The following is a 25,206-nucleotide window of genomic DNA, read 5'->3' on the forward strand; positions in this document are numbered from 1 at the left end:
ACTCACTTAGTCATTTTGACATACAAATGGTTAACTTGCATTATGAATGATAAGTTTAATCATTTTTATTAGTCTCAAGTACACAACAGTAAAAGTACATATTAAAAATGATGCCCATTTTTATATACAGATATAACTGAATCAATCGGCACAAACATACACCAGAAAAATTAGTTAATGCCATGAATGAATATGTCTTTCTACATATTGTCTCATCATGTTAACTAAGATTAAGTTTTGGTGTTTTTATTTTTTCATTAATATTATAGGCTATTAGTAAAGCAACGTTTCTGGACTAGTTCACTTGGATTCATCCCATTTTGTTACCATGAAGGGCAGATTTGTACCTTGGGAAAAGAACCCTTTCATCAAGAAAAACATTTGTCTGAAATACGTTTTCACTGAACATACTTCCCTCTCTGGTCCCTTTCAACATTAGTGTCTAATTCAGTTTGTGACTCCCATCTTCTCTCCAAGGACAACTATGACTTCAAGTTATTTTTCCTTCAAGATATATCATATTTTAATCAAACAGAACTACAAAGTCATTCAGAGTGCACTCATACAACTGTTATTTAATAGACCATATATTATTTCTATAAATCAACAATATAATTAATGTCATAATCAGCCAATGCATTGAGTTGGCTAGAAGCAAGATCAAATCCCTCTCTAAATCTCCACTGGATGAACTCCGCCCACTCCTGTTTTCACTGAAGTGGAGAGGGCATCACAGATTCCCAGCGTCAGATCAAGCCCATATAAAGACACACTGCACTTCAGCTACAAGAGATGAGAAGACCAGTCTGAGCCAGCACTACCTGCAGTAAAAGTCTGTTGATATTTTTTTTTATTTGTTTTTTTCCCCCCAGGGATTAAACTGTACATTTTTTTAAGGTAAGTGAATGAATGAATTATTGATTGATTTTTTTAGATTATATTCTAAAAGTATCAGATTTCGAAAAGTGTGGATAAATCAAAGTTTCCTTATTTCCATTTTTTTTCTTTTTAATGTATAGAACCAAATTTTCTCTATTTTCTTACTGAAGGAGGGAAAAGCCACAGATTTCTCCAACAATCTTTCCCATTGAGCAAAATGAAGAGTGTCAGATTCCCGGATTCTTGAATGGATTCAATTAAGAAACAGCTGGAAAGCATAGCTTTTAAAACCCCTGTCAAGGAACTGTTTGAACTGTAATGTCCACAACACAGCATATCTGGATGGGTTGTCTTAACCTCACTGGTGGAAATGAGACTTTGCCCGGGAAGTACCCATTTACTATGCAGACTTCTGTTCTGCTCACGCTCCTGGTCAGTATGCTGATAATGCTGACAGTGTTTGGCAACGCTATGGTGGTAATTGCAGTGACTACAAGCCGAGCCCTGAAAGCACCGCACAACTTGTTTTTAGTGTCTCTGGCATCTGCGGACATCTTAGTTGCCACCTTGGTGATGCCATTCTCTTTAGCCAATGAACTGATGGGCTACTGGTATTTCGGTAAAGTGTGGTGTGAAATCCACCTGGCTCTGGATGTGCTCTTCTGCACATCATCAATCATTCACCTGTGTGCTATAAGCCTGGACAGATACTGGTCTGTGACTAAACCAATTGAGTACAATATGAGAAGGACACCACGAAGGATTAAATGCACTATCTGTTTAGTTTGGATCCTGGCAGCTCTCATTTCATTCCCCCCACTCATCACTATGAAAAAGGACGAAGGTAAAAAAGACTCCCCTGTGTGCAAAATTAATGAGGAGAAGTGGTACATCCTTTTCTCCAGCATTGCCTCTTTCTTTGCACCCTGTGTTATTATGATTATGGTGTATGTTAGAATCTACCAGATTGCCATGAAAAGGACAAGAGCGCCACTACGAGGGAAGCAAAAGAGGAACGACAACTCAGAGGCCACCAAGTGTGGTTTGGACCCACAGAAAATAAATGACAGTGAAGAGGATGCAATGAAAGAGGGCAGCAATAAAGAAGTCAATGTACATGAAGTGGAGGAGGATCCCTCGTCTTCTGATGGAAATGAAAACATCCTGTGCTCCTTGAAGAAGAAGAGGCCTGTGATAACCAACGTGACTCAGCCGAATCCTGGAGGAGCTTCTTCTCCAAAGGCAGAGGCATCTTCCTCAGTGGAAGTGAACAGGTGGAAAGGAAGGCAGCACAGGGAGAGACGCTTCACGTTTGTCCTCGCTGTAGTCATGGGAGTGTTTGTTCTGTGCTGGTTCCCCTTTTTTTTCACATACTCCCTCACTGCTGTGTGTGACACCTGCTGCATCCCAGAGAACTTGTTCAAAACGTTTTTCTGGTTTGCTTACTGCAACAGCTCATTGAATCCTGTTATATACACCATATTCAATAATGACTTTCGGAGCTCTTTTAGAAAAATCCTCTGTAAGAGGACCACAGGCTTGTAAATAAAACCTTTACATCGACATTGCGGTTCCCACAAAACGTCTAATGTGAAGTTTGTTTACAGCTACTGTTCCACTGTGACAACCTGTGGGTTTTGGCTTTGATATTGTACAGATATCACATCGTGGGGACACATTTTTATTTAATACCTGGGTTCATTATGTGGACGCATCAGTATCATTAGTGAATTATCAGCTCTATGATCTTTTTATTGTCATGCTTTTGAATTTATAGATGTGAGAAGAAGACCAAATGGTAGACAAACACAGAGATGCCAGCATAAGCAAATGTGGCACGATGGGGTCGATAATGGAGAGCCTAGCCTTGGGTTCATATTATTACAACACTGACATGGCAGCTCCAACGGACACTTTACACTGCAGCGTAAGAAAATATTTGCTCATGTTGACTGTACTATATGCTACAATAAATCTCCGGCAATGTAAATAAGCATGGCTGGTGATATTATTATGACTGAAAACTGAATAATGAGCTCTCAGCAGCAATTATTCAGGAGAGGAAATTAGATGTCAACATGATGCACGTTATTTGAAAGCTACATAGACCTGCCACAATGATATGCATTAACACCTGACCACAATTATTCCCTTCCATCCTTTTTCATAGACGTTGAACTGTTTCAACCTATAAAGAAATACAACTGGATTACAATGATGACAAATGCTATATTTGCATTGCTATTTGCAGACTGTTTACATATTGTTTTCAACTGTTTGATATTTTGCCAGTGCTTTTTTTTTCAATGAAGTGTCCTTTTCTTCTGCTTTGATTTAATCTTGATCTCGGGTTGCTTATCTTCTAATGTTTAAATTACTGCCATTTTAAGAGCAACATTATTTGATGTAGTCATCTATGGCATGGATATGGTGTTTTAACTATACTATAAATTGTTACATTTTTAATACCAATAAATGACTTCTATTCCACAAGTTATGAGACGAATCATCAATTGTGAATATTTATGTATGAAACAAGTCTTGATTGTTTCAGCTCAGCTCAGCCTCTCTCTTTGTAAGATTTGAAGAAGAAGATAAATACTAAAGCGTCACAACATTTGCCTTTAAAATGAGTCCTGTAAAAATAATAACAGAAAACAAAAGTAATCTGTACTGAAAAGGATGTTATCCCCACAAACTGTCTCACTTTCATTACAAGCGGAAGAACACCACAATTATACTAAAAGAAAATGATACCTGGGAGGTATGGGTAGCACAACAATATTGAACACAGTTTATCATGAGTTATAGTCCCTCATATCAGGATATCATTAAATCTTCCCCTGGAGTCAAACAGAAGTTACACAGCGACAGAAATATGTCCTGCTGCTGCAAATTACACCGTGAAGTTAATATCTACGAACTTAACAGTGGTTTGTGTTCCGAGGCAGTTGTCTGCTCCTGTTCCTTGGGTCTTCTCCATTTTAGCACATTTTCCCCATTATGACCATTTTTATCTATCTACGTATCTATTTTTAAATGGTTAGTTTTACTTACTAGTGAACATTAAGGCTGAACGTGAAATAAAGTACCGGTACATTAAATTGAAGAGTGATTCCCATGATTTGCTCTCTGGGACTCCGGTGTTTTGAGATTCCTGTGGTTTCATCCATTTCTCAGAGTCTTAAAATACGTCATTATTTCCCACAAATGGCAAACAATAGGTCAGTGTATCTGTGAGAGAATTCCCACAGACAATAACACAAGATAAATAGATATATAAAAATAGCATTTGAGGTTTCGTGGTCATACAAATTCATGCAACTTAAATCTCTTTCTACTAAGCTGTGTAATAATTTTTAACCTTGAAAGCCCTGCTGTAACAGAAGTTAAACTGAAAAAAGAGAGACATATATTTAACATTACTTTTAGTGGCTGCTTGCATTATGAATCCACAACAATATGAAATATATTCTATTATAAGGTTGTGGCACAACAAGGCATTCCATCTATTCATCCACCCATCGTGGGGTCTCCTGCTGTGGAGCTAATATTATGAGGTATTTCTTCAAGACAAATATCTTCACTTCAATAAGTTCCACATTATTGTGTCTGGCAAAATTAAATTGGACCGATTACCATGTGAATACATCCTTTAATTAAAAAGACCGTTATCCTGGAGTCTCCTGTCACTACATGCTTGAGCAGCTGCATGCATAAAATAAACTTTTATAGTGAATCCACACCGAACAGGAGGGATTTAATGTCAACATGCCCATTATGTCGCTTACCCAAAATGATTAATGGCACAGTGGAAATGAAAAATGGACCAGGAGTTGACATGGCAGCATCTTATAATTAGATGTTCAATGTAAAGCCACATAAATACTGTGATATGAAATTAATTGACTCTTGAACTGAATGTTCTCAGTTCTGTAACATTTCTATGCCTTGCTGCACACAAGTGTGATTTATGTTTGGTTACAAACTGCAAAGACCTAGTTAGACTTGTTAATCTTGTTGTGTGTTCACACAAGTCCACTTTTCAAGGTCTACGGAGACAATGATTGATTTCTCTCTATAAAGACCACAGGGTATCACAATTTACGTTTGTGACACCACAGCTTATAAAGCAAGCTTTTAAAGAGTTCTTCTGCCAGAAGTTCACACCATTTCTACATAATTCCCCAGTCGGTTGAATCCATTTTCCACCTCCTGCAATTCAGTTTTTGCTTTTTTTCAAACAGTTCATACCGTATTTTAAAGGGGCACGTGAACTGACAGAGACAAACTAATTCCGAGTACAACAGAGACTAATAAAGTACAAAAACAGGAGAGCAGAGGGTCAAAGAGATCTGGAACACAAACAAGAACTTTAGATCAGAGCAAGTAATGAATGAGAGTTTTTAATTGAATGTTGGTCATTCATTATGTATGAAGCACAATGCATCATTGACATTGGCATCCTACACTTCCTCCATCTTAAACTGATAAGGATGGAAGGCAATCAGGTTAGAGTCTAGGGATGCAAGAAAGAGGAAGCTCAAGTTGAATGTACCTCATCGTCTCTGCTGCTTTCTCTTCTCCCAGGCTCATCATAACATATCCTTATGTTATGATGAGCCTCTAGTTCCATTTCAAGTATTTCAGAGTAATATTCCTGATAATTTAAGCAAACAGAAAATGGTAGCATTTTTACCAAATTTTCAAAAGAACAATATTCACAATACAAAAGACACGAAAAACTAGGTGTCCTAATGAATAACAATTCATTTGATGTGTTGTGGCATTTTAAATATTTTAGGTTTTTAACTGCACTAAAGTTCCATATTTGCCTTGGGCCTTCTTCCGGAGATTGAACTCCAAACATGTTACCCCAGATCTTTCATGTATTTCTTGCACTTGCATAATTTCCTCCAAATTTCACTATCCTAAGCAACTAATATAAAATGATTTCCCTGCAGGGATCAATTTTATTTATTTTTTTGTTGATTCTGATTAAATCCTCAGAGACTTGGCAGCTAAAAGTGAACCAATAATAGGCTCCTGATTTTATTCTAGGGGGTGGACTTTAATTGGTTTACACAGATCCATTAAAAAAAATGAACAATTTTATTTTATGACACTACTCATTACTAGAGAAATTGTGGTCACCTTCTGAGTGGAATGCCTAATTTGAGCCCCTTTATCTATAAAAATTTCTAGTCTGATTACCCCTGTCATTGAAGTGACATGTCCAGCATACATATTTACAGTTTATACTTCTATGGTGGTTAGCAGTAATACACTAAAACTACCCAGCCGAATTTTCAGAAAGTAAATGTTTAACAGGCTAAAGAGGAACCCCTCAAGTTTTGATTTTGATTCAAAACTAACCATGGTGAAAAATGTGCTCTCTCAGAGCTCGAATTGATAAGCGGACATGTCTCTTAAATTGTGAGAGCATAGAAAACGGCTCTATCTCTGATTGATGCCTCCCAAACTACAGCTGTTATGGCTAGTATTATGTTTCTATGATCATGTAGCAGGTAAGGAAATGAACAAAAGTGTTATAAAGTGATCAGTTTTTCTTCATTCATTTGAACTTTCCTTCCTCTATTCCCAAAGATACAACAGAAATGGTGAATTTATACAAATATTAGTTTTAGTATTAGTTTTTTTTTTATCTAGTTAATGGTTATTAGTTAATCCAAAAAAAGAGTGTATCTTTTATTTGTTAGATCAAGAAGCTTTAAAATGATCGCAAAAATAACCCATAAAAAACGTACATTTTTAAAAAGGATCATTCTTATCATGAAGTAAAGTAGAAATAATGTGTGTGTTAAACATTTCCTCAGAAAAATACATGCCACTGTTAAGCATGTCCACACCTCTAAAAACCATATTGGAGACATGATGAAGACATGCAGCAAATATAGTTAGGTAACATTTCCATTAATGTTTTTCAATATATTTCACACTTGAAGTGTTAATACCTTTTAAATGAGACATATGCTGCTTTTCTTGAACATGTACATGGCTCCCTTTTCACCCATGGTTTCACTGCTTTATTCATTCCAGCTCGTTATAAGGGTTGGAGTGAAACTCTGAGCTCTACTCCCTTTTCTCTCTTTGACTGAGTGTACCTTATTTGAGATCAGTAGTGCAGATTTCATGCACTAGGAAAAGGTTGCTGTACATTTTACACAAATTCACAGGCAGCTGGATGGATGCCGACACGCCGCTCCTGGGAGGTGCTTCAGGCATGTCTAACCAGAAAGACGCCCTATGGAAGACCTGGATAGATGATATACCTCGCTGCCTTAGGAACACTTTGGTATTCCACCGGGGAGCTGGAGAAGGATCATATCTGCTTATGGTGCTGCCACTGCCACCCAAGCTTGGATGGATGGATGGATGGATGGATGGATGGATGGATGGATGATGGATGGATGGATGGATGGATGGATGGATGATGGATGGATGGATGGATGGATGGATGATGGATGGATGGATGGATGGATGGATGGATGATGGATGGATGGATGGATGGATGGATGGATGATGGATGGATGGATGGATGGATGGATGGATGGAGGGATGGATGGAAGGATGGATGGATGGATGGATGGATGGATGGATGGATGATGGATGGATGGATGATGGATGGATGGATGGATGGATGGATGGATGGATGGATGGATGGATGGATGATGGATGGATGGATGGATGGATGGATGGATGGATGGATGGATGGATGGATGGATGGATGGATGGATGATGGATGGATGGATGGATGGGCGGGCGGGCGGGCGGACGGACGGACGGACGGACGGACGGACGGACGGACGGACGGACGGACGGACGGACGGACGGACGGATGATGGATGGATGGATGGATGGATGGGCGGGCGGACGGACGGACGGACGGACGGACGGACGGACGGACGGACGGACGGACGGACGGACGGATGGATGGATGGCATCATGACAGTAGTTGTATTGATTTTACATTTGCAGAAACCTTATTGTATTTTAATTTTCAGTGTCAATTTCAATTTTCAATTTTATTTATATAGCGTCTATTACAACAGAAGTTGAACCAGGCTCATAAGGGGGGACCCTCCTGCCGGAGGCCAGACTGGGGGAGTCGGGGGGGGGCAGGCCAGGACGTCAGCAACCACACAGCAGACATCCCCACAGGCATGTGGAAGCAGCAGCGGGTTGACCAGAGGGGGGGGGGGGTCCGCAGGTCAGCACGCAGCTCCCAAAGCTCCGGCCTGCAAACATACACAAAAGAGGGAAAAGGGGGCCAGCTCAAGAGACTACAGGAACGATGGACAAAAATGATGAGATACTTATAATAAATAAATAAAAAATGAAAGAGAAGAGAAGAAGGAAAGAGGAGAAGAGAAGAAGGGTGAGAGGCACCGCCCAGTGGATCATGTCGGTGCCCCCCTGCAGCATAGGCCTATAGCAGCATATGTACCACGAAGCTATGTTTGAGGCTAACTATTATATTCTTGTTCTATAGCTGCAGCTATGACTACTGGCTCTAACACACTAGCGTTTACACTAACTAGAGATTTACTAACACCAGCTAGAGGTTTACTAACACTAAGGCCCAGTCCCAATACACCCACTTCCCCTACTTTTCAGTCCTACCCCTAAATTTTGCGTGTTCCCGTGAGGGTAGTGGTGTCCCAATTCCTCTTTTCACCTAGGGGGAGTGCTGAAAACGAGGGGTAGTGGATATGAATCTAGCCCTACACAGCTAGGGATTTCGGATGCACCCTAGTTGACCAAGGGCCAGAAAAATTTCCCAGAATGCTTTTCGTCGTCATTTGCGGACTGAATCAAAAAAAAAAAAAAACATGCCGGACATTTCTTATTTTTTAGTGAATAAAATCAATATTTTGAGTTACTTTCTGCATAAAAATGCATTTTGATTACATTTCTAGCGAGAAATATATATTTTACTTTCATAATATTCACTCATATTACACCCAGATTGGAAGTTTGTTCCATAGTAATGGTGCCTGATTGCAGAAGGTCTTGCAAATATTGCGGAGCTAAGCCGTTTTGGGCTGTATACGCAAGTAATGTAGTGTCATTACCCAATTGTTAATTTACACCCAATAACTTTTGAATTATATTACTACTGTATTACAGAGCACATAGAGCACTGAGAGCTCAACCTCTCTCTCTCTCTCTCTCTCTCTCTCTCTCTCTCTCTCTCTCTCTCTCTCTCTCTCTCTCTCTCACACACACACACACACACACACACACACACACACACACAACCATGATAGATATCAATAGCCGGCTGCCATTTATTTATTATTTTTTTAAACACATACATTTCTTATGTGTGGTTCATTCAGGTTCAAAGTTGTTAATATTTTTTCTTCTTTAGAGTTCCTCTGTATTGTGTTAAAATGTTAAAATTTAAAAGATTTAAAAAATGTTAAAACATTTTTAAAGATCAAAAAAGAGAGATCACATGGAGATTCACATGGATAATTCTAAGATACAACCTGGACATTTCTGATTTGAGCTGATTCTGTGACACAACCGAACCCTAAAGATATTACTCACTAAATGACATGCAATATTTTCAGGCACAAGCAGCTCCATACAAAGTAACAGGTTGAGCATTTACAGGACATACTAATATAATTATAATGTGAGGAAGTATTTTCCCACTAATGGATTACTTCTGTTTTTGTAACATTTACAAATCAGATCATCAAAAATATATTTAATATCCGACAAAGATAACCTGAGTAAAAACTAAATACAGCTTTCAGATGATCATTTAATTTATGAATTACTTATATTTATCTATTGATTACTTCCACACATGTAGAATCAAGAAATCCCTTAAATAGAACCTGTCTGTAAAGATGACGTACGCGAAAAAATCCCAAAAGGCAAGCCATCATGCCCTGATCTAAAGAAATTCAAGAACAGATGAGAAACCAAGACATTATGGACAGACACAGTATGGAAAGGATTATAAAACGATTCCCAAGGCTATGGGACTTCAGTGAACCACAGTGAAAGCCATTACCCACGAGTACTCCAAAAGTGCATCAATGACTCATCCAAGAAATCATAAAACATGTAAAGCAGTGCAGACCTCAGCAAAGGTCAGTGTTCATGATACAGGAATTAGAAAGAGACAGGGGTAAAATGGCATCCATGGGAGAGTTCAAAGGCCAAAACCACTGCCGACCATAAAGAATACAGAGGCCTGACTCACATTTGCCAAAAACATCTTGATGAACCCCAAGACTTTTGGGAATCTATTATGTAAACTGATGAAACGGAAGTGGAACTTTTTGGAAGGGGTACATCCCGTTACCGCTGGCAAAAAACTAACACAGCATTTCAGAAAAAGAACATCATGCCAACAGTCAAACATGGTGGTGGTATTATGTTGGTCTGGGACTGCGTTGCTGCTTCTGATACAATTAATTCAGCTCCCTACCAGATTATATGTAAAAAACATTTATATCTCACCAATAGGTATATCATTGACTAACCACTGCCTAATGTTAAAGGAGGTGTATGTAAGAGCAATAATAAAACGAATCATAAAATGACCCTGATATGTCAACAGACATTTAAAAATCATGTTCATTTCAAATACTTATGTCACTGACAACAGCACTCAAGCCAGGATATTCCAGTTTAAAAAGAGGAGTTGCAGCCCTCAACTGATGTTTATGTTGTCATTTTTTGTTTTGGCCTGAAGCTCCACCCTCCACCTATCTCCCAATCACCAAGTCAGTATTGTTTCGGCATCCGGGTTGCCAGCTCGGCTCTAATTATCGCAGCCATGGCAGCCTACGTTCCTGCTGCATTCTGCAGCCTACCTGGCAACCTCTGGTCGGGGGGAGGAGGGGGAGGGAACACGCCGCTCAACAATATTTTGAAAGTGACTGCAGTACCAGTTTTGGCCATTTCTTACAGACGGCTCCTTTAATTGAGAGTGAAATTTAAAATGGAAAAGTCCTGGGACAAAATTGCATCTGATGAGCTGTTGACTCTCTGGAATTACAGTGTGTGGTGTAAGATCACCCTCCATCCCCTCCTCCTCCTTCTCAGCATGTTGAACTTGCATTTGTGAAATATGCTATTTGTGAGAGTGTCTTGTAATGCAAGAAAATGTGTTTATGTAAAGATTTTAGCACTGAAAATGTAATATTTTAACAGTTTTCGAGCATGGCTGTCACTCAGCTGTTTAAATGCAGAATACAAGCAAGTTATGATTTTAAAGGGCAGCTATTCATGTTTGTCATGCCATTTTTGAGTTTCCATTGTGAAGTTGCTACATTCTGCTGGGTGAGGATAAACACATTTATTACACTGTTTACTTAAAAATTTCAATCTCCAAGTGTACACTTCCTCAAGTGTACAATCTACATGCTCTTGAGCTATCTCTGCATCACACACACCCAACCCCAAACACAATGTAATAACAACTACTTATTACTGCAATTGTACTTGAACTGTCCTCACCAGCCAGCTGCTATGGGACATAATTCAACCCTCAGTGTTCTGTCAACGATCAAACGCCTACACGTAGACTGAACAAGATGTACAGAGACAACACAGAACTGACATGAGCATGACAATAACAGCTGTTGCAAAGCCTGATATGGACAGCATGAAGCAACTGACACAGTGAGCTTCCTGGGGACGGGTACAGGGGCTAAGAAAATCAATTTATGTCCAAGCGAGAGCCACAAAACAGCCAAAACAAGATGTAAGGTGATATGTAAAGTTACCACTAAGTGACACATTTGGAAGCTAGAGATGCATAACAACTAATGTCACATGGTCAAAAAAAGGTGCAGAAATCAAAAAAACATGAGCCAAAATAATAACAACCATAAATGAAAACTAAATAAACTAAATGAGATCCAATTACCAACGTGGGATAAACACTAACTTTCAAGATGTGAGCTTTAGAGTGAAGCAAAACTATACACAAATATTTGCAAGATTCCTTTGAGAGACATGCACTTATTTTTGGTTTATTATTGGATTATTATTGGTTTGTGGATCTTGTCTCTCCTTTCTGAGTCTCTGTAAGCCAAATCGGGGACTTTTGGGCAAAACGTCTCTGTGTAAATCTCAACAGAAAATCTGGAGCCAGATAGGCTTGGAATATGCAGAGAGAATTGAACGTATCAAAACTGGTCAGGGCACTTTGTATTTTTCAATAAAGTGGCAGGATGACAAATGGCTGCCATCTGTAGACACATGTGTGGAACTGCTATCACTTTTCAGGGCTGAACCTAAGCTGACAATGAACTGGCGTGAGACCATCTTATTTTCTTACGTTATTAAAATATTATTAGAGGAAATGTGACTTTAGGCAAGGATGTTTACGAGAAGTTTGTCCCTCAGCGTGGACATGCGCGCTCTGACGTCATGCGCGTGGCCTGCTCTCTCAGCCAATCACCTTTCAGACAAACACAATATTGCGTCATCGTTATTGTCATAGTCCGATCTCCAGCTGTTTACGGACATTTCGCCCGGACTCGACCTTTTAAAACAGTGAAAAACGAAACGTTACTGCAGCATAATGTCGGCTCAGAAGGATATATCCCCTGACGAAAGTTTGCAAGGTAAAGTATTCACGAACAGACGGTTTATAGTGAAGTAAACACGCGCGACTGACGTTAAATCACCTAACACTAAAGCCTCACAAGGTTAATTGAGGCTTAAAGTATTTGTTGCAGCCATAGTTAATAACGGTGTTTTAAAGAGTGTCGAGATAAAATAAAATAGTCAAGTCGGCTCCTGTGTGTTTATTGTTTTGCAGAGCCATTGGCCTGCGTGGCATATCTGGTCGATACACGCCATCACTAAAGGATGATTTATGCTTCCGCGTTACACCGACGCAGAGCCTACGCCGTAGGGCAGGCGTCGACGCGCACCCTACGGCGTAGGCTCTGCGTCGATTTAACGCGGACCATAATTCAGGCTTAACACGTACTGGATGGCCATCATCAACATTCGTGTTTAAAAGCTGTGTTTTTCCTGCAAGGTTCCTGGGTTGAGCTGCATTTCAGCGGGACTGGCTCTCCAGCTGCCAGTCATGGAGGAAGCCAGGAACACATCCCCACGTCCACCCTGGAGGGCGACATGGAGAAGATGCTGCTGGAAGCACAACATGAGTCTGGCAGAAACAGCTCCAAAGGAAGCTCTCAATGCAACAGGTCTGTGGAAGAAAAAGGGCAAGATTAGTTAGAGTTTTGTGACATATTATTCAAGACGCTTTAAGTCTCTTAAATGTCTCTCTTGCACGTTGTCTACTCAACATAAGGGAAATAATGTGCAATATCTTTCACTCACTGCAACGTGCAATTATGTAAATATCCATCTGTAAATATCCGTCTGTTATCTTTTTATATACTAGTAATTCGTATTATTTATCTTTCTTATTATTATTATTATTGTATACCAGTTTACTGTTTATAGTGTGTTATTATTATTACTGTGTTATTATTTTTCTATTGATACCTCTTGTTTTTGCACTATCCCCTTTGCTGCTGTAAACTGCAAATTTCCCCTCTGTGGGACTATTAAAGGTTTATCTTATCTTATCTCTTAACAACAGCCCACTCAGATCACAGACCCCCCTTCTCTTGTGGAGAGGCTCTGAGGGAAACAGCTCACAGGTACAAGTGTCTTAAACAGCAGCCTCTACATTTTTGATGATCAAAGTTCAATTTCACAATATACTTGGAGATTAATTTTTCACAATTGACATTTTGACATGTTTTAGCAAGATTTTTCTTTTTTTTTCATTGGCGCAAGAAAAACTGCTACTTTCACAAAGTTGAGGTCTTGCTTTAATATATGTAGAGTCACATAATACAATAGGATTATATTGTTAACACTTTTAATGGGAACCTTGTTTCTGTGACAAAAAAAATCTACTCATTAAGAAAAGTCTGTTGTTCACATGGTGATAACACAATTTTGTTTTAATTTGTGTTATGAGCAGACTGATTAGGTGTGTTCTGACTGTTTTTTTTTTTTTTTTTGTTTTTTTTTTCCAAAATTGTGTTTTTAGTCTGATGAAGATTTCCAAGAGAGAAGACGGGAAGTGGAAAACCTGATGAAGAAAAATGCTGACTGGATCTGGGACTGGTCCAGTCGACCTGAGAACAATCCGCCAAAGTAGAGTTGTCTTTGTTAACATAATTATTTCAAGCTTTATGCCAGTAAACACAACCAGCAAGAATTATGTTAAGATTATTACCCTGGAGGAGGAACCAGGAATAGGAAATTAACTCTGTTGCCCTAATGTGCATTAGAAAAAGTATTTTTACTTCATGTCTTCATTTGTGATTATGATTTGGAGGCATACGGATGGTTTCATGTGAGCAGTTGTGTCAGCATGACATTAAAATGAAACTCATTGATCTTTAATCTATTCAGAACAATAAAATATTAACGTGTTCCTCTGCAGGGAGTTCCTGCTGAAGTACCCCAAGCGCTCAGCCTCTCTGAGCATCAGGAACACCAGTGTCATGAAGAAGGGAGGCATTCTCTCTGCCGACTTTCTGAAGCTTTTCCTTCCTTCGTTAATCATTTCTCACATACTGGCCATTGGTTTAGGGTAAGCAAAGTGTTTTTATTTCTAACTCTGGGAATGTAACAGTGTGGGGAAAAAACACTTTTTTCATCTCATACAAATTATGTAGTTTCGTTCAAAACAGTTTATCATGATGATGAAAATGTGTTCTGCACCTTTTAAGCATTCATGTATGAAATTGTATTAATTTTTGAAAGATCTTTTTTATGAATAACCTGTAATAACCTGGTGCTTGTCTCCTGTTTACTTGAGTGACTGGCCTGGGTATTGAGATGGCTCAGCTGTTGTTTACATTTACACTATGCCATAAATAAACCTTTAATATCTTAGAATAGAACAGAATTAGGACAACAACAGTTATAGAATAAAGGCATACAGTATCTCACATACTGGACACTGGTAAACCAATATGTTCAGAATATTATTTTGTGTATCAAGTCATTTATAATTTCTTCATGATGAATGCCATCTTTTATCTGAGATAATTTTCTAAAGAGCACTAATTAAAAAATGAATATGACATAGTTTTAACAATAATTGCTTAAAAAAATCATGTTGCTTTTTATGACAAAAGGTGTTGGACTTTGTCAATGACAGTGTGTAAAAAAAAAAAAAAAAAAGAAAAAGATGGATCAATAAGTCTTTTTTGTTTGTCAAGGAGACTTGGAAGAATGTTCAGCATCATTTAATGTACTTTTTTTTACTTTTTTTTTACTTTACTTTTTTTCAGGATGTACATTGGGAAGCGACTCTCACTTCCCATAACACCTACTAAATAGGGCGGTGGTGGATTGCAACACCTTCATACAAACAGCTTGGCATGCCTTATGACGGGACCTGAAGATGAGAGGAGTCATGTGCCATGGTCCACTTTTGGCTGACTGCCCGCCCAATGCCAGCGTAGAGAGTTGAGGATCTGTCATTGTTGTTTTATTGCTCTGAAAAATAACTGACCAATCCACAGCTCCTCGTTGTTGTTTCTGTCCTGGAGATGACTGTTTTGCTGCTTCCTGCTCCTTAAATCTGCATGTTAGGGAACCAACACATAATATACTTAACTGCCTTTTTGTGATTGAATTTATGCTTAAGATCAACTGTTGCCAGTTTTTTTTTTTTTTTTGATCAGCATTAGAACAAGGGTATTGCTTGATTTAGTTTGTTTTTGTATCCAAGGGATCATAAGACCATTAGACCTTAAATGCATCCATTATTGATTGCATGATTGCGTAAATTACAACTCAAGGAATCAATTGTTGGCTTAAGTACAGATGTTTTCCATTTATTCATCCTACAAAAAGTACAAGTAGGAGATGTACATGGCCCTGATAGAATACAAAGAAGTTAATACGTGAATTCCTGAAGTGGACCATTTAACAAAGGAGCAAAACATGCAGATGAACACAATTAAAATTTTATTGAACTTTGGTCAAAATAATAAACAAGTGAATACATTGCCACCATGTTAGGAATCAATGGACAAAGACAATGCATTATGTGTTTTAACGTCATCAGTATATGTTTTGTGTAGTGAACCTTCATTTTCTGCATTCACAACTACTGAGATAAAATCCACATTTGCAAGATGCGGTTTGATTTGGGCGACATCCCTAATAAATGAATAAGGGCACATGTATGAGGCCTGTCTTTCTTTCCTTACATGTTTCGGAGGCACTGTCACATAAACTGTATGGTGTGCAATTTTCCTCCTTTGTGTTTTCATAGACGGCCACATATAGCAGCAGTGTATGAGGACATAACTCTATAAAATAGGATTTACAAATAATGCACATGAGGTTTGTAAAACGTTTGGGGACATAACTTGTAGCTGTCACTGATAGAAGTAGGTATTAAGGCTGCAGATTCCCTTTGTCCTGGACCCTATCTTGTGCCATTCAGTTCCCAGCCTGCATCCTAAAACATAACTAGAACTTAATCTCTTGACATTAACACATTAACAGTTGTTTCCAAAAGTGGTTCTCATAGCCCCAAACAACATTTCCTTGTTTGCTTGAGATCTGATCAAAAGACAGTGGTGTGACTGGACATTTTTTTCCCACCTCTCTACAACATAAAAACATGCAAAGCAATAAACATGTTTTAATACATACTTCTAAATTTAAAAAAACACATCTGTAGTTTTAGTTTCTTTTATTGTGTGGATGACAAGGTGTACTTGATAAGATACAGTCAGTGAAATTATGTCACTGTATTGACTGGGGTAAAGTAAGAGAAGGGAGGGGAGGTAAAGAAACAAGTCCACTTTCCAAATTCATGGCCTATTCCACCAGTAGTTTGGCCTGAATACATGGCCAACAGGGGAATGTTACAGTTAGGCTTATTGGCCATTAGTCCGTGCTTCAGAGGGCCCAAAATCTTTGAAACATGGACAATACCTTGACAAGACGTCATTTTAAGGACTTCCAAGAGTTCTGTCGTTAAATTGTGAAATGAAGGCTTAAAATGTCAACACAAAACACCAACGTTTCAGAGTTTGACCTCTATTGAGTGCCATTCCGTCAATTAGACCCAAATTGGGCTTTCTGGGTCGGGGGGCATGTTGATCGCCCTGGTGCCAAAGGCAAAAAACAACCTAAGCTCAGACTCAAAATAAAACAGGCCTATGGATCAACCTCCTGTGGCAAAAAATGTAGACACGTGCTTTCGAAATTCTTCACCAGGAGGACAACAAGGCTGTTTCTTCTTATACAGATAGACAAGTAGTAGGCTTAACTACACAGGTACGGTAAAAGCCCTATCCTCTGGAGCCCCAAATCGTCTAGTTGATTTTGTCCTGGAAAATGTACAAGTTGTTGGTGGCTGCCACAGCTATCACATTATCTTTGGGGTGCCAGGCAGTGTGTAGGATCTTCTTGTTGAAGTCCAGGCTGTCCACGCTGATCTCATCCTTCTTCCTCTTGCCGCCGGTGGACACTTTCCGTGGTTTGAGCGTCGCCCGTGGTTTGCTGCTCTCCCGAGATGCCTCCAGTGTGATGTCCCGCCTAGTGTTGCGGTCAAACATTCGGAAGAAGTTGTTGTAGGAGCCAGTCATGATGGCACTAAGGAGGAAAGTTAAAACAAAAGAAGACTGTCAACAAACCTTACTATAAACTTAACCTGTGACATAGAAAGACAGAACAGAATTTCCAAAACAGTATCAAGAGGTGAAATGCCATTCTGGGTGGATGCTTACCTGTCACTGCCATTCCAGCAGCACTCGAACTTGTCAAAGATGCAGTCGTTTTCATACAAGGAGCAGAGTTTACTGCGAAGGTATTCATGGACCTAAAACAAAAATATATTACTAAAACTAACAATCCATATGAAAACCATCTTCATCTCTCTGAATACAGTGTAAATGTAAAAAGGACTCTTACAGCTTACAATATTCTTGGCCTTCTGCAACATCATGTCCTACCTCAGTGAATGGTGACATTTGTTTTCTTGCCCTTTTTTACACAAGTGCCCTCAGAACGCATGACTTAAACACCTTTGAGGCAACATTCCTTCAAGAGTCACAAGGAGCTTACAACAAATCTTTTTCATCTTTGTTTTTTCTTCACCAGAAAGATCCAACTTCTAAAATGTATAAAGCTAAGACGTAAAATTAAGAAAGTATTTACAGGTGGAGGTAAGGCGTGGTTATTGTTAATTCGGCATGCGTTTCTAAAATTGCTAAAAGTGTTAAAAGCCATGATCGAAAAGGGAAAAATGTTGTTCCATACGCCCCAACCAGGTTGGTTTGAATTTGAGAGCTTTTTTTTCCCAGCATGTGTGATAATGTCAGTTATATTGAAGCGTGTTACTGTACCTGATAAGTCTCCACTGGCCTGTTCTCCATGTTGAGGTCCCACACTTTGACGGAGAGGTAGTCACGTGTCATCATATAGCGTCCGCTGTGACTGAACTTCACGTCTGAGATGGAGGAGATGATCTCCGAGAAAAAGGATCGGCTGCTTGGATCCTCTGGCTCCTCAAAGACTAAAAATACACATGGATACGAGAAGGATAAAAAGCTCATTTTAATTGGCATTCTCTGATGAATAAATGCATTTTGGCCTACAGACAGCAGGTACTCCATTATTTTCCTTTATCTATTATTTATGTTTAACTTCCTGAACGGCTCAGTAAAGGTGCTTACACTTGGAGTGTCTATCACAGAGCGCTGCTGCTCGCATGTCACACAGGCGGATGGTGCCTTTGCTACTGCTGTACACAAATACATTGCATTGGTGTGGATGGCACTCAGCAGCTGTGATTACTTCCGTCAGTTCCTCCATGTTGGCGGGCTTGATGTCTACAATATCTGTGAACAAAGTGTTAAGGAAACACCAGATTCGTGTATATACATGATAGAGAGCAGACAAGCATAGACTATAAGCCACATATCCAATATCTGCTTTCTGATGATGAAAAAAGGATACTAAAACTTCTGTCTGTGATTTCCAAGTGCCATAGATTTATTCTTAGGTCGTCTGCAGAGAGGTAAGTTTCATGGTCACTATTTACAGAAATGGAATTAATGTGATAGGTGTGTGCGTTTGCAAAGATCCTCCGTGGGCTTGCTTCTACCATGAGATCCATTGGCATCAGGACTGGTACCTGAAACATACGATGCATGCTTAAATATATTTTTTACACGTTTCATGACTTATCACTTCCAAAGTTGAAGCAGAGCTGAGATGCAATTTCAATACCCGTAAAGAGGTGATTCTAAAAGGATCTCTGAGTCGTCCATCTTCATCTTTCAGGTTGTAACCTTCTGCTCGTTTGTCTCTTTCACTTATTTTCCACAATTTGATAGTTTTATCTGAAAATAAATACAATTAGAGGAATTTAAGACGGGTTCAGGTTCTTACACCATCAAATAACGAAAATAGGTCAAAATCTCTTACCATTTGTTGAAAGTAGAAAGTGAGCAGCATTTTGTTGGGGTAGCCATCTTATTTTATTAATTTTTTCCTCAATTTCTAAACTTTTCAAATAGTCAAACTCTGGCTCGTGACTCTGAAAAGTGCTATAGACGTTGTACTCCCCACGCAGGTGCGGACGATTCTTAGACTGGAGAGGGTCGACAACAAAAAACAAAGCATGATTATCTGGTATGCAAGACAGGGCTAGGAATCACTTTCAGCACCTTATTCTGGATGAATCTTACCTCCTGTTCATGTTGAAATATCACTACTCTGCCTCCTTTGTCTCCAGTTGCAAGTAATTCTCCAGAATAGTTGAACTCAACCGTTGAGATTATATCAGCTGAAAACAGACATGAGTGAGAGTGAAAAGAAGTTCATCAAGAAACAGTTCATCTTTTAGCTGTTTTTTTTTTTTAAATGCTTTTGTTGGATAAGCCATAATAGACTAACTGGAAAAGGTTTTACAGATATCAACATCATTATTTTGAAAAATACCAATAATGATGATGAGTGAAAAGCATATGCAGCATCATTCTGACAACTCAGACATTTAGAAAAAGCTGTGATTTATACTGGACTCAAAAATGCTTTAAATGTTCTTATGAGCAGTCATGAATGCTGGGTGCTGTTTAAGCATTTGTGCTGGTATAGACTACACAGTGGTGTAGCTTCAGTGACATAATGATATAATGCTTTGGCTACTGCACTGTTTTTTCTTAGTTTCTGACGCAACAGCGGACGACTAAACTTAGATTTACCTATAGAATTTTGACAAGGGACAGTTTAAGGTGGTGATTATTAATATGTAACTTTGAAAACCTTGCAATATTCTGACAGGACAAACCATAAATGAGGATCTCTTATTGTGTAATTGAAAACATATTTATTTTGAACTGAGGGGATATTGTAATATCACAAGGTATAATAATAACAACAAGTACCAAGAATACAACTGTTCATGTCCGAAAGTGGAATTATAACCAAGATTAACTTCCATGTATGTGAAGTAGTTTGAAGAGATGGCAAGAGGACTTCCTCATTTTGTTCCTTTATTATCCATGTGCAATATTCCTTCCATCCAGTCAAGTGCAATATTCTTCCACTTATTCATGTACATTACTATTCTTTCATTCACTCTTTTTTTATAGTGTGTATATATATATATATATATATATATATATATATATATATTTATGTTTAATGTTTCCCATTTTGTTGTTTACAGTCTTGACTTGTTTAGTTTTTGCATGTGTGCACTTTTACGGAGCTGCTGCCTAATCTCATTGTACCAGTATAATGATAATAAAGGCTTTCTATTCTATTCTCTGTTTGTGTTTATCCCAAAAAAAGCTTCATCCTGCTTTAGACTGTCCTTGAAACATCAAAAACAAAGTTAAACTTGTCTTCCTTTCAGACTCATATGATTATCAATCTCTGGATGGGTAAAATATCACACAGGGATACAGAAACACCTATAACTCTTGAATGGCTTCACAGGTAAACGCATCATTACATCCAACCCAGCCTGTAGACACTGGCAGGGCTGGCCGTGATTCAGTGACAGTAGCAGCGATTACAATCATTCACTGAGTGAATGAAAGCAGGCCGTGACGTCACGCCACGATTTATAGACGCAGCCCAGTGACGTCACGACGCGGTCGCTCCCCTTTAACAGCGATGCTAACGGCTAGCAGCCAGCTCGCTAGCACCCTTTATGAACCGGGGCGTGTTCACAACCGCTCTGCACGGGGGGAAAATAAAACAAAAACCCGGCCAATAACGACAGCTTGATGTGGGTGAAGCGTGTGTCGTGAAGGAGCTTAGGAAACAGCAGCGCAGCATCATGCAGCCGTAGCCGCCAGGGCTAGCGCTAGCCACGTACCTTCCGCAACATCCTCATCTATCGCTCCTTTCACTTGCGAGAAACACCACTGGAAATCATTTCCTCCTGCAACTCCTGCAAAAAGCACACACACTTGAGTTCAGATGCGTCCCGCGCCCCGCTGGTCCTGCCAGGGACACAGTTTGAGGTTAGCTCCCCGGGGCTAGCGCTGGTGCTAACCGTGCAGGTCAGGGCCAGCACTCTCTCTCTCTCAAACCTTCTCCCTCACAAACAGCTTACCCGCCATTGCTTCATTTAGCAGCTGTTGATGTCCGCAGCTTCCAATGCCTGATGAACCCGCGCGGCTTGCTCGGGGGAGGAGATAGCATCCACAATCAGTGTTCAGACTCCAGATCTGTCAAGACCACGGAAATTGTCCGTGATTTTTTTTTCTTCTTCCAAAATGGCGCACGGTACATGGAGGAATGACGTCATGCAGGCGCACATGCACATCCTGGCTCCATCCATCCTCCCGGCCCGCTTTATCACATCTGCATCTTTACCAGGGGTGGAAAGTAACACATTACATTTACTCACGCTGCTGTAATTGAGTACTTTTTATGAGTAATTTGTAATTTTCTAAGTAGTTTTTGAAATATGTAATTTTTACTTTTACTCGAGTACATTTTGACCAGAGGTGGACAGAGTACTCGACCCCAGTACTTGAGTAAGAGTACAAATACTACTGGTCAAATTTACTCCGTTACAAGTAAAAGTAGCTCAGTCAAAATATTACTCGAGTAAGAGTAGAAAAGTACTTGCTTTTAAAGGTACTTTAAGTAAAAGTAAGAGTAAGAGTAAGAGTAAATTTCTTATTTTCCACATCAGTAAATTACTATATTTTTTCTAAATTAATTTAAGGATCTTTTAACTCTTGTTTCTGAGAATTAACTCTTTGAAACCTGCTGCATTGATGTGCTGCTTTTAGAACCACAATGTTATATAAAACCTCCAGAAACACCAAAAACAAATCAAATGAATGGGATCATAAGAGGACAGCAGATGATGCAGAGTTTATTAACAATCATGAACTGAAACCAAATGAACCTGACAAACGCAGGCTACTTTGGCGGTATCGTTTTGAGGAGGCTTGACGTATTTCCGCTTTACGTACATCCCAGTGGGGAGCGTGCACTGTGATAGGTCTCCTCCTTTGACAAAAACAGCTTGTGTCCAATAGGATTTTAGGGAAGAAGAAAAAAGAGCAGACCTGAAAGTAACGAGTACTTTTCAGCCTTCCTAGAAATGTACTTGAGTAAAAGTACAAATATTTGTCTTGGAAATGTATTCAAGTAAGAGTAATAAGTACCAAAGAAATCTAATACTCAAGTAAAGTACAAATCCTCTGGATATGTACTTAAGTACAGTACTCAAGTAAATTTACTCCGTTACTGTCCACCACTGATTTTGACCCAAGTATTTTACTTCGCTACATTTGAACCCCCTCACGTTACTGAGTACAAAATTTATGGTGAAAATTTTGTGGGCATTTTATTTTGGTTTATTGTGAATAGCAGGATCCTGCGGGCATTGGGCACTTTATTTTGTGTTTGAATACTTTGATTCTGGTTTTAGTGTTGTCGGTTGGACAATATGACAGAAAATAGTTTGCACTTTACAGTACAGGTTGTGACTGTCCTTTTTGTCCTGTTCTGCGGAAGTAAGAGGATCATGTTACTGAGCTCAGCTGAGCTTTTACAAGTGTGGATGTGTACTTTAATATGCCTCGAAGTTAATTAAAACAACTTGTGTTGGATTTGATTCGTGATGCATCCTTTTTTTGCATTAAATAACTGAAATTAACTTTTACTCAAATTACATTTTAAATGAAGTACTTTTGTACTTTTACTCGAGTAAATTTTTAGATGAGTACTTTTACTTTTACTTTGAGTAGGATTTAAGCAAAGTAAAGATACTTTTACTCAATTACAATTTTTCAGTACTTTTTCCAGCTCTGATCTTTACTGCGCTCAATCAGACGTTCATTAACCCGTTTATTGGGTCTTATGAAGTCAGCTCAGCAGGTTCTCAGATTGCAGGAGAAAAACAGCAACTCCCCCCTCACTTGATGGCTCTTTTGATTATATTTGATGTAAACTAAATCAAATTTAAAGGAGAATCCTGCATAAACACATTCTTCTCAACACGTGGCCATGGGATTTCATTTCATTTTCATTTTCATTATATTTATTTATTTATTCAAACAGGTTAAAATAAAACAAAATAATCAGAATACATAAAATGTATATACCGAAAAAAAAACAAAAAAAACAAAACAAAGAACAACAAAGAAAACCATAAGCAAAACAAAGCAAATTAAAGAGACAAATCTATATGTAAATAAATATTTCCTGTTTGAAAGGGTGTAGGATGAAGTTTCAAAAAACTTTTCTAGTCCTACCCCTTCTAATGTTCTGTTTTTACCGTTTCTTCATTTCACACAACTTCAAAAAGAAAAGCATAAAAGAAAAGAAAAAGTGGTTCAGCTGAGCAAGGCACTTTGGTCATTGGCTGTCAGTTCATGTGTCCATTTTCGTTTTGTATCCATACAGAGTAGTGTTTTTAAAGATTTGTTTAAACTTACTTAGTGATTTGCATGATTTCCTTTCATCTTTACAGTTGTTCCACAATTTGACTCCCTTCACTGATAAATATGTTTGATCGATAATTTTTTTTTTTTTTTAATATAACATTGGATAAGTTAAGGCAAAGCAGTTTATACTATTAAATTACACAATTCACAGTGATGCAGGTAAAATAAATCAGTTTTTTGTGATGTTATGTACTCAGTAGTCATTTTAATGAAGTTCCACTTCAAATTGTTTCACAGGATGAGACTACTGCTTCCATTAGATGATCATCTAGGGACATCTAGTGGTAAAAGTATGAAACTTCAGTTTGCTTAGTTGATTCGGTAAGCATTCAATGAAATACTGAGGTACTCTATACACCGAGTGTCATTGAGTCTACACTGAGGTAGTTATAGTCCTTCATGATGGTTTTTAAAATCCAAATGCATGCACAAGTCAGTTTCGAATTTCAGTATAAAGCCACCACCGCATACTGAATGTCTTTTACACACGCATTAGAGATTATTGTAGTTATTTCTGAATTCTTGCTGTCTGACACCTTTTCATCATAAAAAATAGCCCCGTATGTGATACATTTCAGTGATGATGCCACTTTTTTATGTATGGGTTTTTACATTTATTCCATTTAAGTGTAGCATATCCTTCTAAACTAAACTTTTTCTATACCAAAACCTTTTCATTTCGTAGATTAGTACATGAGCTTTTGAATTAGATACTTTTCAGTCCTAGTTCAAGAACATTAGAGCGCATATGTTACCTACTCACATTTATCAGTGCATCTGTTTTTCAGTGTTTCCCTACTGTTGTGTGTTCTTCCATTCTGTTTCTTTTCTCGCCTTTACACATATCTCAACCTCTTTCAAACCCAATTAAAATTAGTTGAGGCTATGTTAAAAGATAAGAAGGATAAATGAGGTTTTGTTAGTGATTCATAGGAAGCTTTTTTAAAAGTTACAAAAAAAAAATTCAATGAATAATGAACATATTAGTTGGTGGATAAAGGCCTAAACAGGAAGAAGTAAGGAAGGATTCATCCACATCATACCGACAGTCCAAATGGTTTTGTATTTCTAGACTGATCATGTTCTTTTTAAAACCTTTTAGTGTTGCTAAAATCACCCAAAATGATGCTATATTCCAACCCAAAGCAGACTTTAGTGAGTGTAAAAACAACCTCATTCTAAACATTAAACCTTTCACATGTGGAAATAGTTTTCTTGTAGAAAAAAAAGAATATTGTGTTGCATTAAAAGGCCCATGCAATAAGTATGACATACCTTTTTAAAGAAAAGCAGGTAAAGTTTAAATAATTTTCAACACCTCATAAGGTCAGCTTGCTTT

General features: G+C 38.5%; 3 protein-coding genes across 3 annotated transcripts; 2 read left to right on the forward strand and 1 right to left on the reverse strand.

The window, feature by feature from the left end:
* Nucleotides 1–791: 791 nt before the first annotated feature.
* Nucleotides 792–3,363, forward strand: LOC133463537 (alpha-2A adrenergic receptor-like). Its single transcript, XM_061745126.1, has 2 exons — nucleotides 792–897; nucleotides 1,050–3,363. Exon 2 carries the CDS (start codon nucleotides 1,198–1,200, stop codon nucleotides 2,422–2,424), a length of 1,227 nt encoding a protein of 408 aa, XP_061601110.1. The 5' UTR covers nucleotides 792–897; nucleotides 1,050–1,197; the 3' UTR covers nucleotides 2,425–3,363.
* Nucleotides 3,364–12,346: 8,983 nt separating this feature from the next.
* bnip4 (BCL2 interacting protein 4) lies at nucleotides 12,347–15,933 on the forward strand. Its single transcript, XM_061745913.1, has 6 exons — nucleotides 12,347–12,500; nucleotides 12,923–13,094; nucleotides 13,496–13,556; nucleotides 13,955–14,061; nucleotides 14,354–14,503; nucleotides 15,210–15,933. The coding sequence occupies exons 1-6, from the start codon at nucleotides 12,458–12,460 to the stop codon at nucleotides 15,256–15,258; spliced, it is 582 nt and encodes a 193-aa protein (XP_061601897.1). The 5' UTR covers nucleotides 12,347–12,457; the 3' UTR covers nucleotides 15,259–15,933.
* ppp2r2d (protein phosphatase 2, regulatory subunit B, delta) lies at nucleotides 15,869–21,674 on the reverse strand. The gene is made up of 10 exons (XM_061745912.1): nucleotides 21,515–21,674; nucleotides 21,275–21,349; nucleotides 19,635–19,732; nucleotides 19,372–19,537; nucleotides 19,174–19,286; nucleotides 18,901–19,078; nucleotides 18,618–18,782; nucleotides 18,288–18,457; nucleotides 17,670–17,761; nucleotides 15,869–17,535 (listed from the first exon to the last, which is right to left on the reverse strand). Exons 1-10 carry the CDS (start codon nucleotides 21,519–21,521, stop codon nucleotides 17,256–17,258), a joined length of 1,344 nt encoding a protein of 447 aa, XP_061601896.1. The 5' UTR covers nucleotides 21,522–21,674; the 3' UTR covers nucleotides 15,869–17,255.
* Nucleotides 21,675–25,206: the final 3,532 nt, after the last annotated feature.

Source organism: Cololabis saira, chromosome 17, assembly GCF_033807715.1.
Source record: "Cololabis saira isolate AMF1-May2022 chromosome 17, fColSai1.1, whole genome shotgun sequence".
Classification (NCBI taxonomy): domain Eukaryota; kingdom Metazoa; phylum Chordata; class Actinopteri; order Beloniformes; family Belonidae; genus Cololabis; species Cololabis saira.

Bases quoted from the DNA above. Each gene is read 5' to 3' on its own strand.
- bnip4 (XM_061745913.1), top strand. From the start codon at position 12,458: ATGTCGGCTCAGAAGGATATATCCCCTGACGAAAGTTTGCAAG. The intron at 13,095-13,495 runs GTCTGTGGAAGA...TCTTAACAACAG, and splicing joins GGAAGCTCTCAATGCAACAG to CCCACTCAGATCACAGACCC. The intron at 14,504-15,209 runs GTAAGCAAAGTG...ACTTTTTTTCAG, and splicing joins ATACTGGCCATTGGTTTAGG to GATGTACATTGGGAAGCGAC.
- ppp2r2d (XM_061745912.1), bottom strand. The intron at 19,079-19,173 runs GTATTGAAATTG...CGTATGTTTCAG, and splicing joins TTAGAATCACCTCTTTACGG to GTACCAGTCCTGATGCCAAT. The intron at 18,783-18,900 runs GTATCCTTTTTT...CTTTGTTCACAG, and splicing joins AATCACAGACAGAAGTTTTA to ATATTGTAGACATCAAGCCC.
- LOC133463537 (XM_061745126.1), top strand. From the start codon at position 1,198: ATGTCCACAACACAGCATATCTGGATGGGTTGTCTTAACCTCACTGGT.